At 39.5% G+C, this 23538-nt stretch overlaps 1 protein-coding gene across 1 annotated transcript; it reads left to right on the forward strand.

Annotated features, from left to right (window-relative positions):
- The first annotated feature begins 3094 nt into the window (after nt 1-3094).
- Nucleotides 3095-19938, forward strand: LOC142181768 (zinc finger BED domain-containing protein RICESLEEPER 1-like). The gene is made up of 8 exons (XM_075255283.1): nt 3095-3208; nt 3323-3451; nt 3545-3561; nt 15186-15254; nt 16240-16309; nt 17409-19497; nt 19598-19677; nt 19851-19938. Exons 1-7 carry the CDS (start codon nt 3095-3097, stop codon nt 19639-19641), a joined length of 2532 nt encoding a protein of 843 aa, XP_075111384.1. The 3' UTR covers nt 19642-19677; nt 19851-19938.
- The last annotated feature ends 3600 nt before the right edge of the window (nt 19939-23538 follow it).

Raw genomic sequence — 23538 nt, forward strand, 5'->3', positions numbered from 1 at the left:
CTTCGTACACAGTCTGAAGTTTGGTTCTTTTAGGGTTTGCCTTCAATTTGAAATTCGAAAGGCTCTAACAAGATTCAGACAGAACTGGGTGGGATTTGGGACGAGGGTAGCTAGGTGGTTCAGTGGTGTAACTTTGGGGTCAAACGGACGAACTAGGGTTTTGGGACTGATCTTCGATTGAAGATTCGAAGCGTATGGTACTGATTCGAAGAAACCTGATTCAGGATTTGGAAAGAGGATGTCGTGTAGAGGCTGTGGTGTAATTTTGGGGTCATTTGGACAACCGGAACCGCCGTGAGGCGATTTACGGTGGGCGAAGCACGGTGGTAAGGGGCGGAGGGTTCGTTTGGTCTCTAAGGCTTTGAGACGAAGAGGTGAGGGGGGGTTTGGCTTGGGAGCGGGGTATGGTTTGGACTTATATATGTGGGGAAGTGATTTGATCCTAGCCGTTAGATTAATTGAGATCGACGGCTTGGATCAACTCACTTAAAGAGACAGTGTCGTTTCGTTCACCTCGAGACCGGATCGGTCTTTGGATGGGACTGGGTCGGGGCATGGGGGCGATTTGCGGCCGTTGGATCAAATGAAATGGACGGCCTGGATCGACAGGCTTGAAATGACGTCGTTTATTTGATGCTGGGGGTAGACTGGACCGTTCGATCTTAAGAGATCGACGGTTCAGATTGAACGTGGCCATACGACGTTGTTTGGTTGGCTTGGTCGATTGGGCCAGATAGGGGTGATTTGGGTTGGTTTTTGGTGGGTTGGGTGTTTGGGCTTGGGAAATTAATTAAATTGGCCCAAATTTATTTCCTTCCTCTTTTTTTTTCCTTTTCTTTTTATTTTCTTCCTAAATTATTTTCTAACATTATAAACCAAGTTAACTTATTAAAAATACTAATTATCTTCTAATAACATTTATCACATATAGTTAAATGCCAATTAATGATAAAATCACACAATTCAACATTAAATGCTAAAAAAATGCAAACTACATTATATTTTATGATTTTTCCATTTTCATAAACACAAGTTACTTAATTAATCCTATATGTAAAAATTAAATCCTAAATGCACATGCAACATGTAATTTTTGTATTTTTCATTAATCAAAACAAAATAAACATGCCCAGCCAAATACAAACAATTAACCAAAAACGCCACGAAAATTCTCAAAATTGCACACAAAGGAAAAATTGTTTTATTTTGAATTTCTGGGAGTAGTTCTCCTAGGGCAAAAATCACGTGCTCACACTTACCCTTTCACGCTAGGCCCTGTTATTCCTATCATCATCGACTTTTGCCATCAATACCAAATATTCCTAGGTCAGATCCATCCCTCTTTTTGGCGGATTATCATTGTGCTCCGATTCTTCGTGAGCAAGGTCGAAGGGATGCCTTTCACCCTCGACCATCTCGTCAGAATATACAGCCCCTGTCTCTATCGAGGTGAGTTAATAAGGCCTCAACGTCGGGCTACCAAGGTACTGGTCTCGAGCATAGACGAGGACAAGGATCGAGGATGGCTGGGATGGTTCATTCGAGTGAGGACTTTCGACATAATCTCGGCCGAGAAGATGTCATTTCCCGAGGAATGGAACATTAGGCGTAAGTACAAACCCACCTATAGCTTCTGTTTATTATTTTTTTTCTTTTGCTTTTTCTCATCGACATCCTTTCCTATGATGCAACGGTTTATTAGGTGCTTGGTGCAATTCCGAACCTTGAGAGCTGGGTTCGGAAACTAGCTTCGACCTCTTCTAATACTGAGCGCTCATGGCGCGATTTGGCAAAGGGCCGATGGGAGGCCAAAAATCATGGTAAGCTTCTTTACATGCATTTTATACTCTTCTCTGAAATGTTTCTTTTCATATTTACTTGACTTCCTTTCATACAGGTCTCGGAGACAATGCTGTCATGAGGCCCCCGTCCGGGGTGGAAGAAAACCTTTACCAATCGCCCGCTCCAAAACATAAGAAAGAGCAAAAATGGAAAGAAGTCTCGAGTTCCACGAAACTAGACGAGCCAAAACCTAAAAGGAGGCAAGCCGCAAGGGGTACGTTATCCCTCTGTCGGTGGAGTCGATTCAACTCTTAAGAGAGGAGGAAGAGGAAAAAGAAAAAGAAAAAGAGGATGATTCCGTCTGGTGGCTCGAACACGAGCCAGAACTGAGGGTCAAAAGGCCACTAGATTGTTCGAAACTGGAGATACTCTACCCCAACCTGTCGGGGTTCAAGAGGGGAATTCAACTGGCGTCCACTAGTTGATGGAAGCTGAGGACACCCCACCTCGGGGTGAGAAGGTGTCGGAAATGGCTGTGAGGCTTGCCCCGAGGCTCCTCGAAATAGAGAAAGGTCCCCGAGTGACCCACTTGGGGCAATAGAAATCGAAGACTCCCCTCCGTTCCTTTATTCTCATATGAGGAAGTTCGGGAGGCTCGAGCCATACAAACTCCTCAAGTAGTAGGCGCCCTTGGAGGGGAAGACCTTTTCTGTGGCTGTTTTGCTAGGGTTGACGATGATGTTGGCCCGAGTGTTTTGGCAACATCGAAGAAGGATTCGGGTGGGGCACCGAGTCTCTTCGATGAAGCTCAGCAGGCTTTGAATCAGGTAAGCTTTTGACTCTCTTTGTTGATATCATATTTGTGCTTTTATCTAATGTCTTTTCTTCTATCTGTGCAAGCCTTGGCGCTTTATCAGGAGGCATTCTCCAAATCTACGGCAGAACTGGGTCTGTATGAGACCGATATTCAAAGGCTTATCGAGGAGAAGAATTCTCTCAAGCTTCTTGTGAGAAAAAAGAAAGAGAAATCAAAGGTCTCCAAGCTGAGTTGGTCGTGGCCCAGAAAGAACAAAGTGAACTAAGCGAGCAGGTGAGCAAAGTCTTAGATGCTTATGGCCACAGTTTGGCAGTGACGTCTAATGATTCGATCTCACAGGTTCAACAGTTGCATGAAACAATAGTGCAACTCCGAGGAGAGGTAGATGAGGTGAAGGTAGAGACTTCAATGTGGAAGCAAAAGATGGATTGCCTTGATTCGGAGAAAGAGGCTGATCGAGCCAAATAGTTAGCGGCTGAAAGTCAGCTCCAAGGCATGAAGGAGAAAAGCTCAGCTCAGGCCAAGAAAATGGAGGAGCTTGAGTCTCGGTTTGCCATCGATTTTGCAAAATCCAAATCTGAGGTCGAGATGGCTAAAGCCGATATTGAGGTGATCACAATTGTCTATCGATCTGATGTCGAGACCGCTCAAGCTCGAGCAAAAGAGATTTCTAATGATGCTCAGGCTTGATCATTTTGTGTTGCCGAGCATGCCAAATGTCAGTCTCAAAGAGAGACTCTTGAGGAGATTTATGCTCGTGGCTTTAACCTCGGTGTCGAGATCGAGAATGCGAAAGATATTGAGGTTGAAGCTAAAGCGTTGCTCTCTTCCGACGATGATGATTCTGGGAGCGTGAGTGGTTCCGAGGGTGGAGAAGATGAAGATTAGTCTCCTGGGGAAGATTAGGCACTTATAATTTTTTTCTTTTTTGAATTTTTTGTGTAGGATCCTAACCGATCCATGTAAATATTTTCTTATATAAAAGATCCCTTTTCTCTTCGATTTGTCTTTATTTCAATCCCCGCCCCGTGCAGATTCTGTTTTGACCATGTTTTGAAAATTTTCATAAGTATGAGGCTTGGGAAGTTTTATCAAAATCTCTTTAATCGAGTAAGTATTTGCTCGAACTCAAAGTATGGTGACCCTTAGGTTTTGGTTGAGTGAGGATTTCTCGAACTCAAAGAATAAAATGGCCATTAGGCTCTTGAATTAGGCTGATATGGCCTTAAAAAGAACGATTTTTCTCCCTTTTTGGCTTAAAAAAGTTAATCACATAAAAATTTGTTATGCCTTAGCATGAGATAAATCTGTACCCATTAGGATTTTCAAGGGTTAGTGTATCGAAACCCTTTACCTTGTTATGCCCTAACATAAGCTTGTTCGAGAGTTCGAACAATTCGGTACTCCTTAAGGTTTTCAGGGTTGATGTTATCGAAACCCTTTGTAATTTTGCCGAGGGTAGCCTTTTTTAACCGATTTTGTGAAAATATTTGAAGGCATGTTTTATTACGGAATTCAGACGTCTCCAAACCGTGTTAGTTTGGTCGTGGCCTTTAACTTAATATTTGCCTCTTGGGCTTGCTTGCCGATTATACTTCGAACTTGTTCGAAGTGTCAGTCCCCGAGTAGGGCGGCCATGGCCTATGAAATTGATGGTTTCCTTTTTAAGGTCTTACGATCTCGAGATTTTAGTAATTAGAACATGTCAATTTTTCGGACGGCATTCCCCGAGTAGCTCAGCCTTTGAGCCAGTTTCTGTAATAGATCATAAGTACAAAATCATGAAGTAAAATTTTCTAAGACACGAAATATTTGGAAAAGAAATATACTTCTCTTCATATACTATACATGTGTACATGTTTACTCTTTAGGGCTGGAGTAATCTATATGGGTACGGTTCGTTTCAATGTTTGGCCCTTACAAAGATTTACCTATCGAGACCCAATCGACACGAAGTATCTTCCTTGTAACAAAGTTGACATCAAAGGGTGATGCCCCCAGTATTCGAGGTAGATTACGAAGAAGCCTCGGATACTGTTGAATTGTCCCTAGGTAGCACAAATAATTGCTGCCTCGTTAAAAACCTCACCAGAAAAATCTATTTGGGACAAAAGTTGATCTAAGGGAAAAAGAGTGCAACGCGTGCTTTAAAACCTAATTTCTTTGTGTTGAAGAATTCCTTGATGTCTTCGATCGAACACCTGCAGTTGGTTAGTATAAAATATAAACGAAACATTTAGAAGTTGTACCTTAGAAGTAATATCGTTTGAGAATTGATACGTTCCAATTGTTTGGTAACTGCTCGCCGTCCATTGTGCCAAGTTTGCAGGACCCTTTTTCTGATGATATTGAGGACCCAATACGCTCCCTCCCAGTTTGGATCGAGATTTCCCTAATTTGGGTCTCGAGTGTTGATGGTGACCTTTCTCAGAACTAAGTACCCAATTTTGAAGTGTCAAAGATTGGCTCTTCGATTGTAATATCTTTCGATTCGCTGTTTCTAGGCGGCCATTCGAACTAGGGCGGCTTCCCGTCCTTTATCAAGTAATTCGAGGTTCGTATTCATAGACTCGTGATTCGATTCTTTTGTTGTATATCAAAACCTGAAGCTAGGTTCCCTGACTTTGACCGGAATCAGAGCTTCGGCACCATAGTCAAAGAAAATGGTGTCGCCCCCGTACTAGATTTCGATGTTGTTCGATATGCCCAAAGGACCTCGAGCAATATTTCTCTCCATTTTCCTTTAGCATCGTTCAATCTTTTCTTCAGGTTTTGTATGACGATTTTGTTCGTCGATTCAGCTTGTCCATTCCCAATAGGATGATATGGTGTTGATAGAATCCTTTTTATTTTGTGGTCTTCGAAAAACTTTGTCACTTTGCTGCCAATGAATTGCTCTCTATTGTCGCATAAGATTTCTGTGGGCATCCCGAATTGGCATATAATATGGTCCCAAATGAAGTCTATGACTTCTTTTTCTCTGACTTTCTCAAAGGCCTGTGCTTCAACCCACTTAAAAAATAGTCAGTCATAAACAAAATGAATTTAGCTTTACCTGGGCCCTATGGTATAGGACCGACGATATCTATTCCCTATTTCATGAACGGCCATGGGGATAAGACTAAGTGAAGTTGATCCCCTGGCTGGTGGATCATCGGTGCATAACTTTGACATTTGTCGCATTTTTGAACAAATTATTTAGTGCCTTTTTCCATATTGGCCCAATAATATCCTGCTCTGATGATTTTGTGAACCAATGACTCGGTACTGGAATGGTTTCTGCAATTGCCCTCGTGAATTTCTCGTAAAATGTAATCGATGTCTCCTGGTCCCAAACATTTTGCTAATGATCCATCGAACATTCTACTATATAGTGCTCCATCCTCGGCCAAGTGAATCGTGCGACCTTAGTGTGTAGAGTCCTTGATTCTTTAGGATCCGATGGAAGCTTCCCATTCTTAGGTATTCGATATACTTATTCCTCCAATCCTAAGTTAGACTTGTGGAATTTATCTCGACGTGTCCTTCAATTACTGACCTTGAAAGCTGTATGGAAGTACCCGAGCTAAGCTCATCATCTTTGATTGATGACCCCAAATTTGCAAGGGTGTCGGTCTTGCTATTTTATTCTCAAGGTATGTGCTGTAGCGTCCATTCTTTGAATCGATGTAGAGACACTTGTAATTTGTCTAAGTACCTCTGCATCCGATCTTTCTGGACCTCGAAAGTTCTGTTGCCTTGATTTACTACAAGTCGGGAGTCACACTTGGCCTCGATGACCTCCGCTCCCAAGCTCTTAGCTAACTCGAGACCTGCAATCATGACCTCATACTTGGCCTCATTGTTAGTCAATTTCGATGTTTTGATAGATTGTCTAATTGTATTTCCTGTGGGTGGCTTCAAAATGATGCCCATCCCGGACCACTTCACGTTCGAAGCACCATTTGTGAAGAGGGTCCAAACCCCTAATGATGTACCTGATTTGAACAATAGTTCCTTTTTGACCTCGGGTACGAGGGCTGGCGTGAAGTCGGCCACGAAGTCTGCCAAGATTTGAGACTTGACGGTCGTTCAGGGTTGATACTCAATATCGTACCCGCAAATCTCAACGGCCCATTTGGCCAATCGGCCTGAGAGTTCGGTCTTGTGCAAAATGTTGCTAAGGGGGTAGGTGGTTACAATATAAATTGGGTGACATTGAAAGTATGGTTTCAACTTCCTAAAGGCAGTTATTAAAGCATGCTCTAATTTTTCTAAGTGTGGGTACCGGATCTCGGCTTCACCTAAGGTCTGACTACATAATAGACGAGAAATTGCATACCTTGCTCTTCTTGAACTAAGACTTCACTTACCTTTATCTCCGAGACTGCTAAGTATAAGTAAAGTTGCTCGTCCGCCTTTGGTTGTGAAGTTATAGCGATCTCGACAGGTATCACTTGAGTTCCTCCAAAGTCTATTGACATTCCAGGGTCCAAGCGAAATTGCTCTTTTTCTTAAGTAGTGAGAAGAACCGGTGGCTCCTATCTGAGGACCTCAAAATAGTCAACCCAAGGTAGTTATGTGTCCTGTTAACCTTTGTACAGCCTTGACATTGTGAGCAACTGCGATGTCTTCGATGGCCCTGATTTTATCGAGGTTGATTTTGATCCCCTGATTTGATAACGTAAAGCCAAGGAACTTCCCCAAGCCGACCCCGAATGCACATTTCTCCGGGTTAAGCTTCATGTTGTACTTTCTCAATATGTCGAAGGTCTCCAGCAAATGCTTCAAATGGTCCTCTACTTGCAGGGACTTAACAAGCATATCATCAATATAAACCTCTATTTATTTACTTATTTGTTCTTCGAACATTCTATTTACTAGGAGTTGATAAGTAGCACCAGCGTTTTTTAGTCGGAAGGGCATTACATTATAGCAATAGGTGTCATATTTAGTGATAAACGAAGTCTTTTCCTGATCCTCGGGGTTTATTTATATTTGAGTGTACCCGGAGTAAGCATTGAGAAAACTAAGGATCTCGTGGCCGGTCGTGGCATCAATCATGCAATCGATATTCGGCAAAGGAAAAGAATCTTTAGGGCATGCCTTATTTTAATCTTTATAGTCTACGCACATTCTAAGTTTATTCCCCTTTTTAGGGACTACCACTATGTTTGCTAGCCACTCGGGATATTTTACTTCCCGAATGGATCCTATTTTGAGAAGTTTTATTACCTCATCCTTGATGAATGCATGTTTTACCTCGAACTAGGGTCTTATTTTTTGTCTTACCGGGCGGAACTTCTGGTCCAAGCTCAATCGATGGGTAGTAATCTCTGTTGGGATCCCTGTCATATCAAGGTGGGACCAAGCAAAACAGTCTATATTTTTGATAAGGATTTAATGAGTTTTTCCCTGAGCTCGAGGGCTAATCCAGTGCCCAAGTATACCTTTCGATGGGGCAGATGCTCGATCAGTATGATGTGATCTAACTCTTCGATCGTCGACTTCGTTGCATCAGAATCATTGGTGATCACAAAGGTTCGAGGTATCATATAATTTCCATCCTCAAAAATTTCCTGCTCCACCGATTGGACCGTGGCCGGCGGGTGTGGTTTCTATTTGACTTCGTGCTTTCCTTTCGGCTCTGATTTATTTATCTATGAAAGTGCTGATACTGGCATCACTTCGTTGATTGCAAACATCTTTTTGGCGGCGGGTGTTCACTGTATACCGTTTTGACTCCTTCCGAAGTTGGTAACTTCAAAACTTGATGAAGCGTTGAAGGTACTTCTCTCATGTTATGTATCCAAAGCCTTCCGAGCAGTGTTTTGTACCTCATGTCACCCTCGATCACATGGAACTTTGTATCTTGGACGGTCCCGACCATATTTACTGGCAAAATGATTTTCCTTTGGTGGTCTCACTCACCATATTGAAACCTTTAAGTACCTGAGTTGTGGGCACGATCTAATCTTGGAGGTCGAGTTGCTCTACGACCCTTGATCGAATAATATTTGTTGAGCTACCTGGATCAATCAACACACGTTTAACTTGAATTTTTTTCATAAGGATAGATATTATCAGTGCGTCGTTGTGGGGTTGTTCGATCCCTTCCGCGTCTTCGTCGTTAAAAGACAAGATATCTTCTGGTAAGTAGTCTCGAGTTCGCTTTTCTCTAGTAACTGTCACTTTGGTGAATTTGAACATTGGTCTTTGAGGGGTATCGACCCCACCAATGATCATATGAATTAGGTGATGTGACTCTTCATACTTGTTCTGCATGTTTGAGTCTCTATTCTTGAAGTGCTTCTTGGCCCGATCACTTAAAAATTCTCAGAGGTGACCCTCGTTGAATAGACGGGCTACCTCCTCCCTCAACTATCTGCAATCTTCGGTTTTATGACCATGGGTACCATGGTATTTGCACATTTGATTAGGGTTCCTTTGAGCTGGATCGGTCTGCAAGGGTATGGGCCATCTAGTATCCGTAATCCGACTGATAGCCGATACAATACGTGATGCATCAACGCTGAAGTTGTCTGACAGTCGAGGTGCCTCTTTTGACCTGGTATCCCTATCGAAACCGCTACTAATGAGACCGCGAGAACTCTGTCCCCGATCATTCCTTCGGTCATTCCGAACGGGGTTGCGTTCGTGCCCGCTATTTCTTTGATCTCAACCATATGGCTGATATATGTCTTTGTTCGATCGAGGTTCCCGATCAATGTCTCTTTTGACTCTATCTATGGATCTGTTAGGAAAAATCGAACCATTAGGAGCCCCCAATTGATCATCTTCGACCCTAATTTTTGATTGATATCGATTATGTACATTGACCCAAGTGACAGCTGGATATTCGATCAAAATTTGCTTCAATTTTTGTGAAGCTATGGAACTTCGAGCATTGAGACCTTGTGTAAAAGCTTGAACAACCCAATCGTTGGTGACTGGAGGCAAATCCATTCTCTCCGTTTGAAACCGAGATATGAATTCCCTGAGCATCTCGTTATCCTTTTGTCTTACCTTGAAGAGGTCTGATTTTCTTATTACAACTTTAATGGCTCCGGCGTGGGCTTTCACAAAAGAATCTGCAAGCATAACAAACAAATCAATAGAATTAAGCGGTAACCATATTATGGCACCCTTCGATAAAGTTTCTCCTAACTTTTTCAACAGAACAGATTTAATCTCATCATCTTCTAAGTCATTTCCTTTTATTGTGCATGTGTAAGAAGTGACATGCTCATTAGGGTCGGTGGTTCCATTGTATTTGGGAAATTCTAGCATGCGAAAATTTTTCGGGATAGGCTTCAGTGGAGCACTTAGTGGGAAAGGCTTCTGCACGAACTTCTTCGAATCTAAACTCTTTAGAATCAGGGGTGCCCTCGGTATTTGGTCAACTTATGAATTGTACGTTTCCACCTTATTTTCATTAACCTCATTTCTTCACCTAATTCGATTCGCTTAGTGAGCTCATCGAGCATTTTCATAATGGCAGGATCAGTCCCCGATTCATTGGTGTTTGATTTCTCCGGTACAGGTTCGATTCTATGAATAACTTTTTGTGATGTTTCAAGCTCAATTCTGCTTGGTGCTCGATTCTGATTTTGGAGTTGCTTTATCGCAGCTTGTTGAGTCTGCAACATTTCGAATATCATTCGAAGGCTAATTCTGCCTTCTTCACCACTCTGTGTGTTCTGATTGCCTTCTCGAATATTTTTGCGAATGCTATTTCTAGGTGACGCCCAAATTTCCATTAATGGCAACATGAGAACTGAAGTCAATTGGGTTAACGACTTGTGGCCCATCGGGGTCGACTTGAGGTGCTCCGTTTTCAGGGCGATTACATTCACGTTCTCACCCTGAAGACCAAGGTCGTTATCTGTATGTGTGGGTACTACTTGAGAATTCAACATGTTGATCTTGAAATCAAAGATACTTACAAGAACAAGCGTAAAGCAATGTGTGTTATGAAAGATTAATACTAGGCAATCACTATTATCTTTAGCCCCACAGTGGTTACCAAACTATTTACCCTAAAAAACTGGATAACAATTAAACTTATAATGTGATTTTAAGGATACGTGATTTCACCTACTACCAATTGATAAACGTAAAGATAAGTAATGGAAATTGACAATAATATAAAATAGACCAGTGTTTGAACAGGATTCAGCCTTCGAGCTTGAATGCCCTCAAACTAGTTTGTGCAAGAATAGTTAAAATGTAACAAGCTGGTAAACAAGAATATAAGCCAGAAAATATTGTATTGCTTTGAAATGCATTAATGTAATGTGCCTACAAAATGATTAGAACTATCTTCATATAGTAGAGGAATCCAATCTATAGTATAGTTCTAATTACGGAAGTAAATCTCATGATTAGTCTAAACAATCGCCCTTGATTTGATCTGTACTAAAATTTCTGCCATGATTTTCGACCGGTGACGAATGTCTCACTTTTTCGTTATTGCGCTTTGATCGAAGTATGTCATATTATTAGGTCTCGATTGCTGCTGGTCTCGATCTCGACAGGCACCTCGATCCTTGAACTCAATACCTTGTCTTCATGCTTTGGTTTGATCCAATATGAGGCTAACCCCCGACGTAATTTCCTAGTCTCGATCAAATAGCACAATCGGGTAGGCCCGGTTTTGACCGTATACATATATGTTTTCTATAGCATCAATTCGCTATAACATCCAAAATTTTTTAGAATAAACGAGACTATTATAGAGATGTTTGACTATATATTAAAAAAAATATTCGTGAATGCTGTCAATCTTTTCACATCCGGAGAACGTGAACTCTATCGAGTCGTCTTGTTTTGATATTATTTAGTTACTAATGAATTACTCGCGCTTCACGCGATTATAAGACATCAAAGAATTTAACAATAGTTTTATTTTATGCATGCAACAAAAAAAAATTATACCGGTTAGATGAATTGTATTTAACAAACCATGTACTCTTTTCACCCGCCTTGGCAAGTGCATAGAAAATTTGATTTTTAGCTTTGGTTATTTCTTCTTTATGTTCGCCCCAAAAAATCTGATTTTTACATTCAGCACTGGAAATTTCTAGCATCTCCAAGAGCAAGTTGGGCAACATTTGAATTCTCAAAACGTGATACTAGTCCTAGTATTTTTGTATTTTAACGAAAGTTGTCTTCTGACAACTCATATGCAACTTGTAATATCTAAAAGTCGGATATTCCTTTATAAAGAATTATTTTCACTACTTAACAATATAATACTATCAATAAGAATAATATCATTTAAAATTTTAGTTACTCAACACGTAAAAGGTACTATAAATATTGTAAATAATCTGAATTAAGCTTTTGTGCATGACGAAATCATTACGTCCATACTATTATGCCGTTACTTCTGCTATTAGGACATCAACAATAAAAACTCCATGTCCATGGAAGTCTTGATGGGATTCATGTTTGCATTCTCTGGAAGCCTAAATTTTCAACAAAAATAAACAAAAAAATTAAAAATTAGTTTAGTGCCGAAAGGGAAATAAAAGAACACTTATGATATGAAAATTCCTCAAAAGGTGAGAAGTATTTTTTTATTGATGGTCGTTGCACAACTTTTTTTGGTAGTGAAAATCCTTTAATACAATATTATTATTGGTTAAGACTTGTATTATTTCACCCGGAGAATTGTAGTACTTCAAGAATTGTATTCGTTGCACAAGTTTTTTTTGGTAGTGAAAATCCTTTAATACAGAGTATAAGATATACTGGCATAATTCTAATCTTATTGTAGACAATAATTTTACGTCAAGAAAGTAATCGAGACTGAAAAATATTGTAAAAATCGTAGTATTTTATTTTAAATATTGAGTGTTACAATCTCTATGAATCCCCTGATTCTTCTTTTCAACAATAAATAAAATAAATTCAGGTGCCTTTGAACTTGAACAAGAATTTGAATTCGATCTATCGCTATGAATGCCTTGATTATCATCACGATACGTAATTATATTAAGAACAAGTAATCTTGATCTTGCATGCCTTATATTTGACTCCGTTCTTGATCTTGAACTTGAACTTGGTTGCTTGAAACTTGAAGCTTGTAGAGAAATTTGCAGGGTTGTGATGACCCGATATGTCATTTTGAGTACTAGCCCTTATTTTTGTATTCCGAGGTCTCTATTAGCTTCATATGATATTTCTCAATTTATGTGCGCAGTCCGTGTCTTTTTCCAGAAAGTTTTTACGTAAAAATTTGAAGAAAACTTGATTTTTGGTTTTAAAAATACCTTGAGTTGACTACGGTTGATATTTTATGTAAACGATCCCGAATCAGTATTTTGACGATTACAATAGGATTGTATTGTGATTTTGGACTTGGTTGTATGCCCAGAATCGAAATAGGAAGTCCCTAAGTTGATTTGACTTGTTTTGCCGAAAGCTAGTAATTTGAAAGTTTGAAATTTTTTTACGTTTAATCGTAGGTTGAATTTATGGATATCGAGTATATATTTTAATTTTGGGGCTCGGCATATGTCTGTTTGGCTATTTAAAACTTGCCTGCAAAATTTGATACAAATCAAAGTTGGTTTGATAGGATTCGGACGCTTAATTGTGATTTTAGCAGTTCTTGAATTTTTTTTCTAAAATTTGATGCATTTCAACATCCGATTCGTAGTTATAGGTGTTATTTTGGCATCTTGATCGTGTGAGCGAGTTCGTATTATACTTGTGTGCATGTTTAGTTTGGAGCCCGAGGGGCTCGGGTGAGTTTCGGATAGGCTGCAAACCATGTTTGGACTTAAGAGATTGTTGGTTTTAGCTGTTTCTGGTGTCTGGTGCACTGTGCTTCGTGATCGCGAAGCTTCTCTCATAACTGCGAAGGGGAAATTAGGGATGGGGAGGATATTTTCTACGCGAATGCTGGGACTGGGTCGTGAACGCGAAGTAATGGGGGGCTTACCCTTCGCGAACGCGACAATCCTCCTGCGAATGTGAAGAGTTGTTGGATTTGGGGGAGGTTAGTTGGGTACCCTACGCAAAGAGGGCCTTGGTTCACGAACGCGAAGGCAAGGGCGGAGTAAGTCTTCACGAACACAAAGTGTACATCGCGAACACGTAGGCCTTTTGGTCGTTGCTCTTCGTGAACGTGTCATGAGCTTCTCGAACGCGAAGAACACCTGACGCCCAGGTGTTAAAGCATCCAAAAGACGGGATTTGAACTATTTTTTACCATTTTCATGTTAGATCTCGGCCTAGAGGTGGTTTTGAAGAGGTTTCTTATTCCAACTTCATAGGTTAGTAAATTTTAACTTGTTTTGTTACATTTTTATGAACACTCATAAATTTTAATCTTTAATCTAGGATTTTTTATGGTAGAAATTATGGATTTGGGTAAAAATTAGGAATTTTAAAAAATTAAGATTTTGACCTCAAATTGAAGTCGGATTTTGAAATAAATCACATAACTGAATTCTGGAGTGAATGGGTAATTGGGTTTTGGTCCGAATATCGGGTTTTAACCAAGCAAGTTTAGAGTTGACTTTTGTTAACTTTTTTTAATTTCTTCAAAGATTGATTCTTTTTCACTCGTGGGTAGTTTATAAAGCATATTTTTAAATTTTTAGACTATATTTGGCTAGATTTGATTGGTTTGGAGGCTAATTCTAGAGAAGCAGCCGTGGTTGAGCATTGATTTGGTTGCAGAGTGAGGTAAATATCGTGGTTAACCTTAGCTTGAGGGATTAGCACTTGTTGGTCTATTTTCTATGTGAATTATGTGCGGGGCACCATATATGTAATGTGACGAGTATATATATATAGTTATTGGGTTAAGGCATACTGGTGAAAATTATTTTATTATATTATGTTGTTTCCATGACTATGTTTTCCATACCATAGTTAGATTATTACTGCTTTAATTGTCCGCTTTCATATATATTGATTATTTTAGAGTTGTTGAAATTTTGAAAGTTGATATGATTTATCATTACACAGATATTTAGGTGAAATAACTTTCCACCTTGTTTTGCTATTTTTGGATTAATGTTGTTTCTAGGTGAGGAAGAGTAAAAATCACGCAGGGTATTATCGTATCTTATTCGCATAAAATATTATTTATTGAGAGATTGTGAGGTTTAAAGCACGAAGGGTGATGTCGTGCATTGATTGCATATTATCATTTATCACATCATATGAGGTTGAGAATAAAGCATGAAAGGAGATGCAGTGCCATTTTATCTATGATATTACATGGTGAGGACGAGGGTAAACACACAAAGGGTGATGTCGTGCCATTATTGGCTTATTTGCTTTACTTGGATACCGGTTTGATTATTTACTTGGTTGAATTATTATTGTTTCTTTTCGGAAGAAGGTTATTCAGTGATTTCGTACTTGTCGTTCTTTTGTACTTCCCTTTCTACACGTTCCCTCCCAGTTAATACTTTAAGTGTCCTGCTTGTTATTTTGTTGCTATATATATAAATATATACTTGTACAGGATTTACATAGGTGTCTTGTTATAGGCTCGCCACTATCTCGTCGGGGTTAGACTCGACACTTACGGAGTATATTGGGTTGGTTGTACTCATGCTTCACTTCTGCACTTCTTGTGCAGATACTGGTGTTTGTTCCAGTGGAATTTAGTGGTGTCTTTGCTCGAATTCAGCTGCATTGAAGACTTGAGGTATAGCTGAAAGGTGTCGGCAGCATTGAAGTCCCCTTTCTTTATCATATATTACTTTTTATTTAGCTTCAATTAGTTGTATTTTTTTCAGACCGTCTATGTAGTATTCTAGTCGATCATGTACCTGTGACTATAGATTTTGGGAGTAGTTAGCATCGCGTTAATTAACATTGTATTAAAATCTGAGTTTATTTATCATTAAATATCATTACTTTGTGTTAGTTGTTATAAATCGGTTAATTAATTTAAAGTATATGTTAGGTGCAATCACGGTTCCGAGATTGGGAATTCTGGGTCATGAAAAGTTTGGCGGGTTATTATCGCCGGTTTGTGGAAGGGTTTTCATCTGTCTCGGCACCAAGTTGACCGTGAAGGGTGTTCTTTTCAGATGGTCCAATGAGTGCGAGTTGAGCTTTCAGGTGCTTAGGACTACTTTGGCCACAACTCCAGTTCTAGTTTTGCCGTCATCATGGGGTTCATATGCAATTTATTATGATGCTTTATGGATTGGCATCAGATATGTCTTGATGTAGAAGGGTAGGGTAATCTCTTATGCTTCTTATCAGCTGAAGCCCCATGAGAAGAACTACCATGTTCATGATTTATAGTCGGCATCCATTGTTCATGCAATGAAGATTTTGAGGTATTAACTCTACGGCATGTCGTGTGAGGTATTCATAGATCATCGGAGTCTGCAACACTTGGTTAAGTAAAAGGATCTAAATTTGAGGCAGCGGAGGTAGTTATAGTTGTTAAAAGAATATGCTATTACCATTTTGTACCATCCTAGGAAGGCCAATGTGGTGGCCGATGCCTTGCGTTGAAAGGCTGAGAGTATGGGTAGCGTTACTTATATTCCAGTTGGTGAGAGACCGCTAGCATTAGGTGTTCATACCTTGGCCAATCAGCTTGTGATGTTAGATGTTTCTGAGCCTAGCCGGGTTCTTGCTTGTGTGGTTTTTCCATTTTTTTATGAGTGCATTAGAGCGTGCCAGTATGATGACCCTCATTTGCTTGTCTTTAAGGACATGGTCCAGTGTAGTGATGCCAATAAGGTTTCTATTGGAGATGATAAGTTGTTGCGGGTGTAGGGTCGGATTTCTGTGCCCAATGTGGATGGATTGTGTGAGTTGATTCTTGAGAAGGCCCACAGTTCATGGTATTCCATTCATCTGGGTGCCGCCAAGATGTATCAGGATTTGAGAAAACAATATTGGTTGAGAAGAATGAATAAATATATAGTGGAGTATGTGGCTCAATGTTTGAACTGTTAGTAGGTGAAGTACGAGCACCAAAGGCCGGGAGGTTTGCTTCAGAAACTTGAGATTCCCGAGTGGAAGTGGGAGCATATTACCATGGATTTCGTTGTTGGGCCCCCATGGACTTTGAAGAAATTCGACGCAGTGTGGGTTAGGGCTGTGCATTTGTTTCGGATTGGATTCGGATTGGCATGATTTTAATCCGATCCGATCCGAAATCCGAAATTATATGGGCCTATATATAAATAGTTAAATTCTTTAGGGTTAAATAACTTAACCCGGTTAAGTTAGTATACTATACTAATAGTACTATACTACCCTAAATACTATTCCTATTTCTCCTACCCTAAATCTTCTTTTCCGCCTCTTTCACTTAGGATCCGAGCCCTAGCTGTTCTTTCACCACTGAGTCGTTCACCTCCAGCCCTAGCTGTTCGTTCACCACTGAGTCCGCCTCTCTTCTTCAAAGTTCATAGTGAACTGACCAGTCCAGGGTTCCGCTCCGCCTCTCTTCTTCAGTGTTCATACTGTTCCGCGGTTCCGCCTCTCTTCTTCAGAGTTCAGAGTTCAGTCGCCTTAGATTCCGCGGTTCTGCCTCTCTTCTTCTTCACTCTTTATCTCAGTGACTCAGTAGTCAGTCCTCTCAGTGTCGAAGTCTCAACTATCAAGCCAGTAAAGTAATCTTCTTCTTCACTATTAGTTACTATTGTTCATACTGTTTTTTCAATTTTTATGTATGTATCGATTTGTCTTTATGTTCTGTTTTTTATCTCTTTCATTTTCTATTCTGATTTTATTACAACATCTATTTCTGATTTTATTTAGTTTTTTTTCTATTACAACATCTATTTCTGATTTTATTTAGTTTTTTTTGTTTGTTTTGGACCTTTGGTAGATGGAAAACGAAACAGAGACAGTGAATGAACTTCAAATTGTTGAAACAGTTGGTGAAAGTAATGCTTCAACTGATTCAGATTCAACAACCAATAACATTGAATCTGAACCTAGTTCGAAGAAAAGAAAAATGGTTAAAGAAAGATCAATGGCTTGGCGCTACTTCAACAAGTTCACTGATTCCGAGGGTGTGAAAAAAGCGAGGTGCAAGTTTTGTTCAGAAGAATATGTAGCTGATACTAAGCATAGCGGCACAAGCAATTTGTTATTGCATATTCCTAAATGTCCGACCAATCCCTACAAGGCAGAAGGTAGCCAGACAACATTAGGTTTTCAGCCGCAAGGTCTAACAGGTGATGTTTCAGTTATCCCTTGGAAATTTGATCAAGAGGCATGTAGGAGGGCTTTAGCTCGTATGATTATTAAAGATGAACTTCCTTTTATTTCTGTTGAAAAAGATGGATTTAGAGACTTTGTTAGAAGTCTTCAACCTTTATTTCATATTCCATCTCGTACTACTATGACTAGGGATTGTCTTGAGATTTACCATGAAGCTAGACTTGCTTTGAAGTCTATTCTTAAAGAATCAAAACAGAGAATATGTATTACTACTGACACATGGACTTCAATTCAAAGAATTAATTATATGTGTGTTACAGCCCATTACATTGACAATAATTGGAAATTACATAAAAGGATATTGAATTTTTGTCCAATTACTAGTCATAAAGGTCAAGATTTAGCTAGTGGTATTGCAAAGTGTTTACTTGAATGGGGAGTGGATAAAGTATTTACTGTGACAGTTGATAATGCGAGTTCTAATGATGTGATGGTTAGAGAGTTATCCAAGCAATTTACTAGATGGAACACTAACTTGATGGAAGGTAAGCATGTTCATGTGAGATGTATGGCTCACATCATCAATCTAGTTGTTCAAGATGAGTTGAGAGATGGGAGTGTGTCTGTTGAACGAATAAGACAAGCTGTTAGGTACATTAGACAATCTCCCGCAAGATGGAAAAAGTTTAAAGAATGTTGTGATCTTGATAGGATAACTTCTAAAAAATCATTGTGCTTGGATGTTCCTACTAGGTGGAACTCCACATATTTGATGTTGAAGGTTGCTACAGTTTATGAGGAAGCCTTTACAAAGTATTGTGATATTGATTATGGTTTGATGTCATGTATTTCTAACTGCATTTGTGATGATGGACAACCTGCAGGTCCACTTTTAAGTAGTGATTGGGATAGTGTAAGACGTATTGTGAAGTTTCTGGAAATTTTTTATGAACTCACCTTGAAAGTATCAGGTACACTTTATATTACGTCTAATGTGCACTTTCTTGAAATATGTGTTGTTGATTCTTCTTTGAAAGAGTTGATGCAAAATGAAGATGCTTTCTTGAGAGAAATGGCAAAGAATATGAAAGAAAAATTTGACAAGTATTGGGGGGATCCACATAAGATGAACAAAATGATTTTTATCTCATGTGTGCTTGATCCACGCCATAAGTTTAATACTCTTTCATTTGCACTTGGTTCTATGTTTGGAGAAACAGTAGGTTTGAAAATACAAGAGGATGTGAAAACATGCATGGATACTTTGTTTAATGTGTATGCAATGAAAAATGGTGGTTCTGGTTCATGTCCATCTACTTCTTCTCCATCTTCTCCATCTTCTGGTCCATCTTCTCCATCTTCTTCATCATTGCTCTCAAAATTCATGCTAGATTTAAAGCAGCATAAGAAATGTGGCGGAGTTGATTCTAAAACGGAGTTAGATAAATATTTGGGTGAAGATGTTGAGGAAGACCATGAAAAGTTTAACATTCTGGGGTGGTGGAAGTTGAACTCACCTAGATTTCCCACTCTTGCTGAGATGGCACGTGATGTGCTAGCCATTCCGATTTCTAGTGTTGCCTCAGAATCAGCCTTTAGCACCGGCGGACGCATACTTGATCCATTTAGGAGTTCATTGACTCCTAGATTGGTTCAAGCTCTTGTGTGTGTCCAAGATTGGCTTCGTAATGAATCAACAACTTCGATTAAAATTGAAGAAGATTTAGATAATCTTGAACAACTTGAAGCTGGTAAGCCTATCTTATTACTTGTGTTTAATGTATACTTTATTTGTATGTTTATTTAGATTACTTCTAAACTAATTTCTTGTGTTACTATCTTATTATACAGAATTTATGAATACGGGAAGAGAGCCTTGCATTGTCGACATATAGGGATGTTCCATTTGTTGTACAAGGCTACAAGCTCAGGTATTTCATTATACACTTGCTCTGAAAATGATCTTTGTATTGATTCATTATACACTTGCTCTCAGTCTCATGTATTTCATTATACAAGCTCTTTGTATTATACAGGTATTTCTGGACCATGAGCTATCTTTCTCTTTCTCTGAAAATGCTCTTTATATTGTTTGAAATTGCAGATTTTTAACTTGTCTCACAGTCCTACTGAGAATCTGAGATTGAGAGCTACATTTGGCCTAGTTGCTGGTTTGTGTTGACTGTTGCAGCTTCCCAAAACATGGAACTTGGAACTCTTTTATTATGTGTAATATTTTAAAGAACTGTTGGGACTTTAGTAGTTTGGTTTGTTTTATTTTGCTATGAAAATTTGGTTTGAAAGACAATTGGTTGTGTTTTGTTTTGGGGTGTTCAGTTTGGTACTTTGGTTTACTGTCCAGTTGTGTTAAATTTCAGAAAAATTTCAGGTATTAATTTTTATGAGTACTTAGTTCAGTCAGTACTCAGTTGTGTACTGTAAAGTGTAAATTGAACATTCAGTACTGTAAATTGAACATTCAGTACTGTAAATTGAACATTCAGTTTAAATCATTTTGTACTGTAAATTGAACATTCAGTTCAGTCAGTTGTGTACTCAGTTACATGTAACAATGTTAAGTACTTAATTTCGAAGTTTACAGTTAAAACAAGTATTTGAAAAGTGATTGCTCAATTTGTATTTGGAAAGTAATTTCCAACATTTGTTTATATACTTCGAAGAAGTTCTGAAAATTAACAATCCGATCCGACAATCCGAAAATTTATCCGATCCAAAGTTTCAAATCCGATCCGATCCAATGTTAATTCGGATCGGATTCGGATTGCCCTTTTCAGAATCCGAAATCCGAAATCCGAATCCGAAATATGCTAAATCCGATCTGATCCGATCCGTGCACAGCCCTAGTGTGGGTTATTGTGGACAGATTGACCAAGTTTGCACATTTCATTCTGGTTGTGACTACCTATTCTTCAAAGCAACTGACCTAGATCTATATCTGGGAGATTGTTCATCTTCACAGAGTGCCAATGTCTATTATCTCCGATCGAGGCACACAGTTCACATCGCATTTCTAGAGAGTTGTGTAGCATGAGTTAGGTATGTGGGTTGAGTTGAGTACAACATTTTATCCCAGATAGATGAGTAGCTTGAGCGCACCATTCAGATCTAGAGGACATGCTACGCACATCTGTTATGAATTTCGGGGTTCATAGGATCAGTTCTTACCACTTGCAGAGTTTTCCTACAACAATAGCTACCAATCGAGTATTCAGATGGCTCGTTATGAGGCGCTATATGGGAGGCGATCTCATTCTCAGTTTGGTTGGTTTGAGATGGGAGAAGCTAGGTTGTTGGGCAGTGATTTGGTTTGGGATGCCTTGGAGAAAGTCAAGTTGATTCAGGAGAGGCTTCATGCAGCACAATCTAGACAGAAGAGTTATGTTGATCGGAAGGTTTGTGATGTTGCATAAATGGTGGGTGAGAAGGTTTTTCTCAGAGTTTTGCCCATGAAGGGTGTGATGAGGTTCGGGAAGAAGGGCAAGTTTAGCCCTCGGTATTTTCTCCCCTTTGAAGTACCTGAGAGAGTTTGGGAGGTGGCCTATAGACTTGCATTGCCACCTAGACTATAAGGTGTTCACCCAGCGTTTCATGTTTCTATGATCCAAAAGTATTATGGTGATTTGTCACATGTTTTGGACTTCAGCATGGTTCAGGTTGATGAGAATTTAGCCTACGAGAAGGAGCCGGTGGCTAGTCTAGCCGGCAGGTTTGAAAGTTGAGATCTAGGAGTTTTCCCTCTCTGGAAGTGCAATGTAGAGGTTAACTGATCGAGGAAGCTACATGGGAGTCCGAGTATGATATGCAGAGTAGATAACCATACCTTTTTATCACTCCATGTACTTTTCTATGTCCGTTCGAGGATGAACATTCTTTTAGAGGTGGAGAATGTGACGACCCGAAAGGTTATTTTGAGTACTAGCCCTTATATCTGTATTCTGAGATATCTACTAGCTTTATATGATGTTTTTCAATTTGCGTGTGCAGCCCATGCCTTTCGAAAAGTTTTTACGCAAAAAATTGAAGAAAATATGATTTTAGGTTTTAAAAACAACTTGAGTTGACTACGGTCAACATTTTATGTAAATGACCCCGGATCAGTGCTTTGACGATTCTGGTAGGTTCGTATTAGTGATCTTAGACTTGGACGTATGCCTGATATCGAAATCGGAGGTCCCTAAGTTGATTTGACTTGTTTTGCCGAAAGCTAGTAATTTTAATATTTTTAAATTTTCTAAGTTTGATCATAGGCTAACTTTATGGCTATCGAGTTTGGATTTTGATTTTGGGACTTGGCATAGGTCTGTTTTGCTATTTAAAACATTTATGCAAAATTTGGTGAAAATCAGAGTTGGTTTGATAGGATTCGGACGCTCCGTTGTGATTTTAGAAGTTCTTGAGTTTTCTTTGAAATTTCATGCATTTCGACGTCAAATACATAGTTCTAGGTTATATTTTGGTATTTTGATCGAGCAAGAGACTTTGTACGATGTTATTATACTTATGTGCATGTTTGGTTTGGAGACTGAGGGATTCGGGTGAGCTTCGGGAAGGCTACGGACTATTTTTGGACATAAGAGATAGTTGTTTTCAGCAGTTTCTGGTGTCTGTTGTACTGTGCTTTGCGATCGCGAAGATTCCATCTCAATCGCGAAGCTTCTCTCATGATCGCGAAGGGGAAGTTGTAGCTAGGGCAGATTTGTTCTTTGCGAACCTAGGGACTGGGTCACGAAGGTGAAGTAGTGGGGGGCTTACCCTTTGCGAACGCAATAGTCCTCTCGCGAATGCGAAGAGTTGTGGGATTTGGGGGAGGTCATTGGGTACTCTAGGCGAACAAGGACCTTGGCTCGCGAATGAGATGGCAAGGGGGATTAATCCTTCATAAACATGAAGTGTACATCACGAACGTGTAGGCCTTTTGTCATTTGTTCTTCGCGATTGCATCAGGAGCATCGTGAATGCAAAGAACACCCGATGCCCAGGTATAAAAACATCTAAAGGATGCGATTTGAACCATTTTTCTCTATTTTCAAGTTAGAGCTCGGCCTAGAGGTGGTTTTGAAGAGTTTTTTCATCCCAACTTCATTGGTTAGTAAATTTTAACTTGTTTTGTTACATTTTCATAAACATCCATCAATTTTAACATTTAATCTAGGATTTTTCATGGTAAAAATTAGGGATTTGGGTAGAAATTGGGAATTTTAAGAAATTGAGATTTAGAGCTTATATTGAGGTCGGATTTCGAAACATATCACATAACCAGGTTCGGGGATGAATGGGTAATTGGGTTTTGGTCCGAATCTTGGGTTTTGACCAAGTGGGCCTGGGATTGACTTTTTTTTATTTCTTCAAAGATTGAATCGTTTTCACTCGTGGGTAGTAGCTAAAGCCTATTTTGAATTATTTAAACTATATTTGGCTAGATTTAATTTGATTGGAGATTAATTCTAGAGGAAAAGCTGCGGTTGAGCATTTATTTGGTTGCGGTGTAAGATAGGTGTCATGGTTAACCTTGGTTTGAGGGACTAGAACTTGCTGGTCTATTTTTGTCACGACCCAAACCGATGGTCCACGATGGGCACCCGGTACCTTACTCAACCGAGTGCCAACATATTGTATCTTTTCGTATCATACTAGCATAGATAACTGAACCTGAGAGGCTACCCTAAAATAGGTAGAATACAACATGTAATACCAACTTATACATAAAACATATGGGCCTCTAAGACCAAAATAACCACGCGTACACTGAACATGGGCCGACAAGTCCATAC

This window comes from Nicotiana tabacum, chromosome 6, assembly GCF_000715075.1.
Source record: "Nicotiana tabacum cultivar K326 chromosome 6, ASM71507v2, whole genome shotgun sequence".
NCBI lineage: Eukaryota > Viridiplantae > Streptophyta > Magnoliopsida > Solanales > Solanaceae > Nicotiana > Nicotiana tabacum.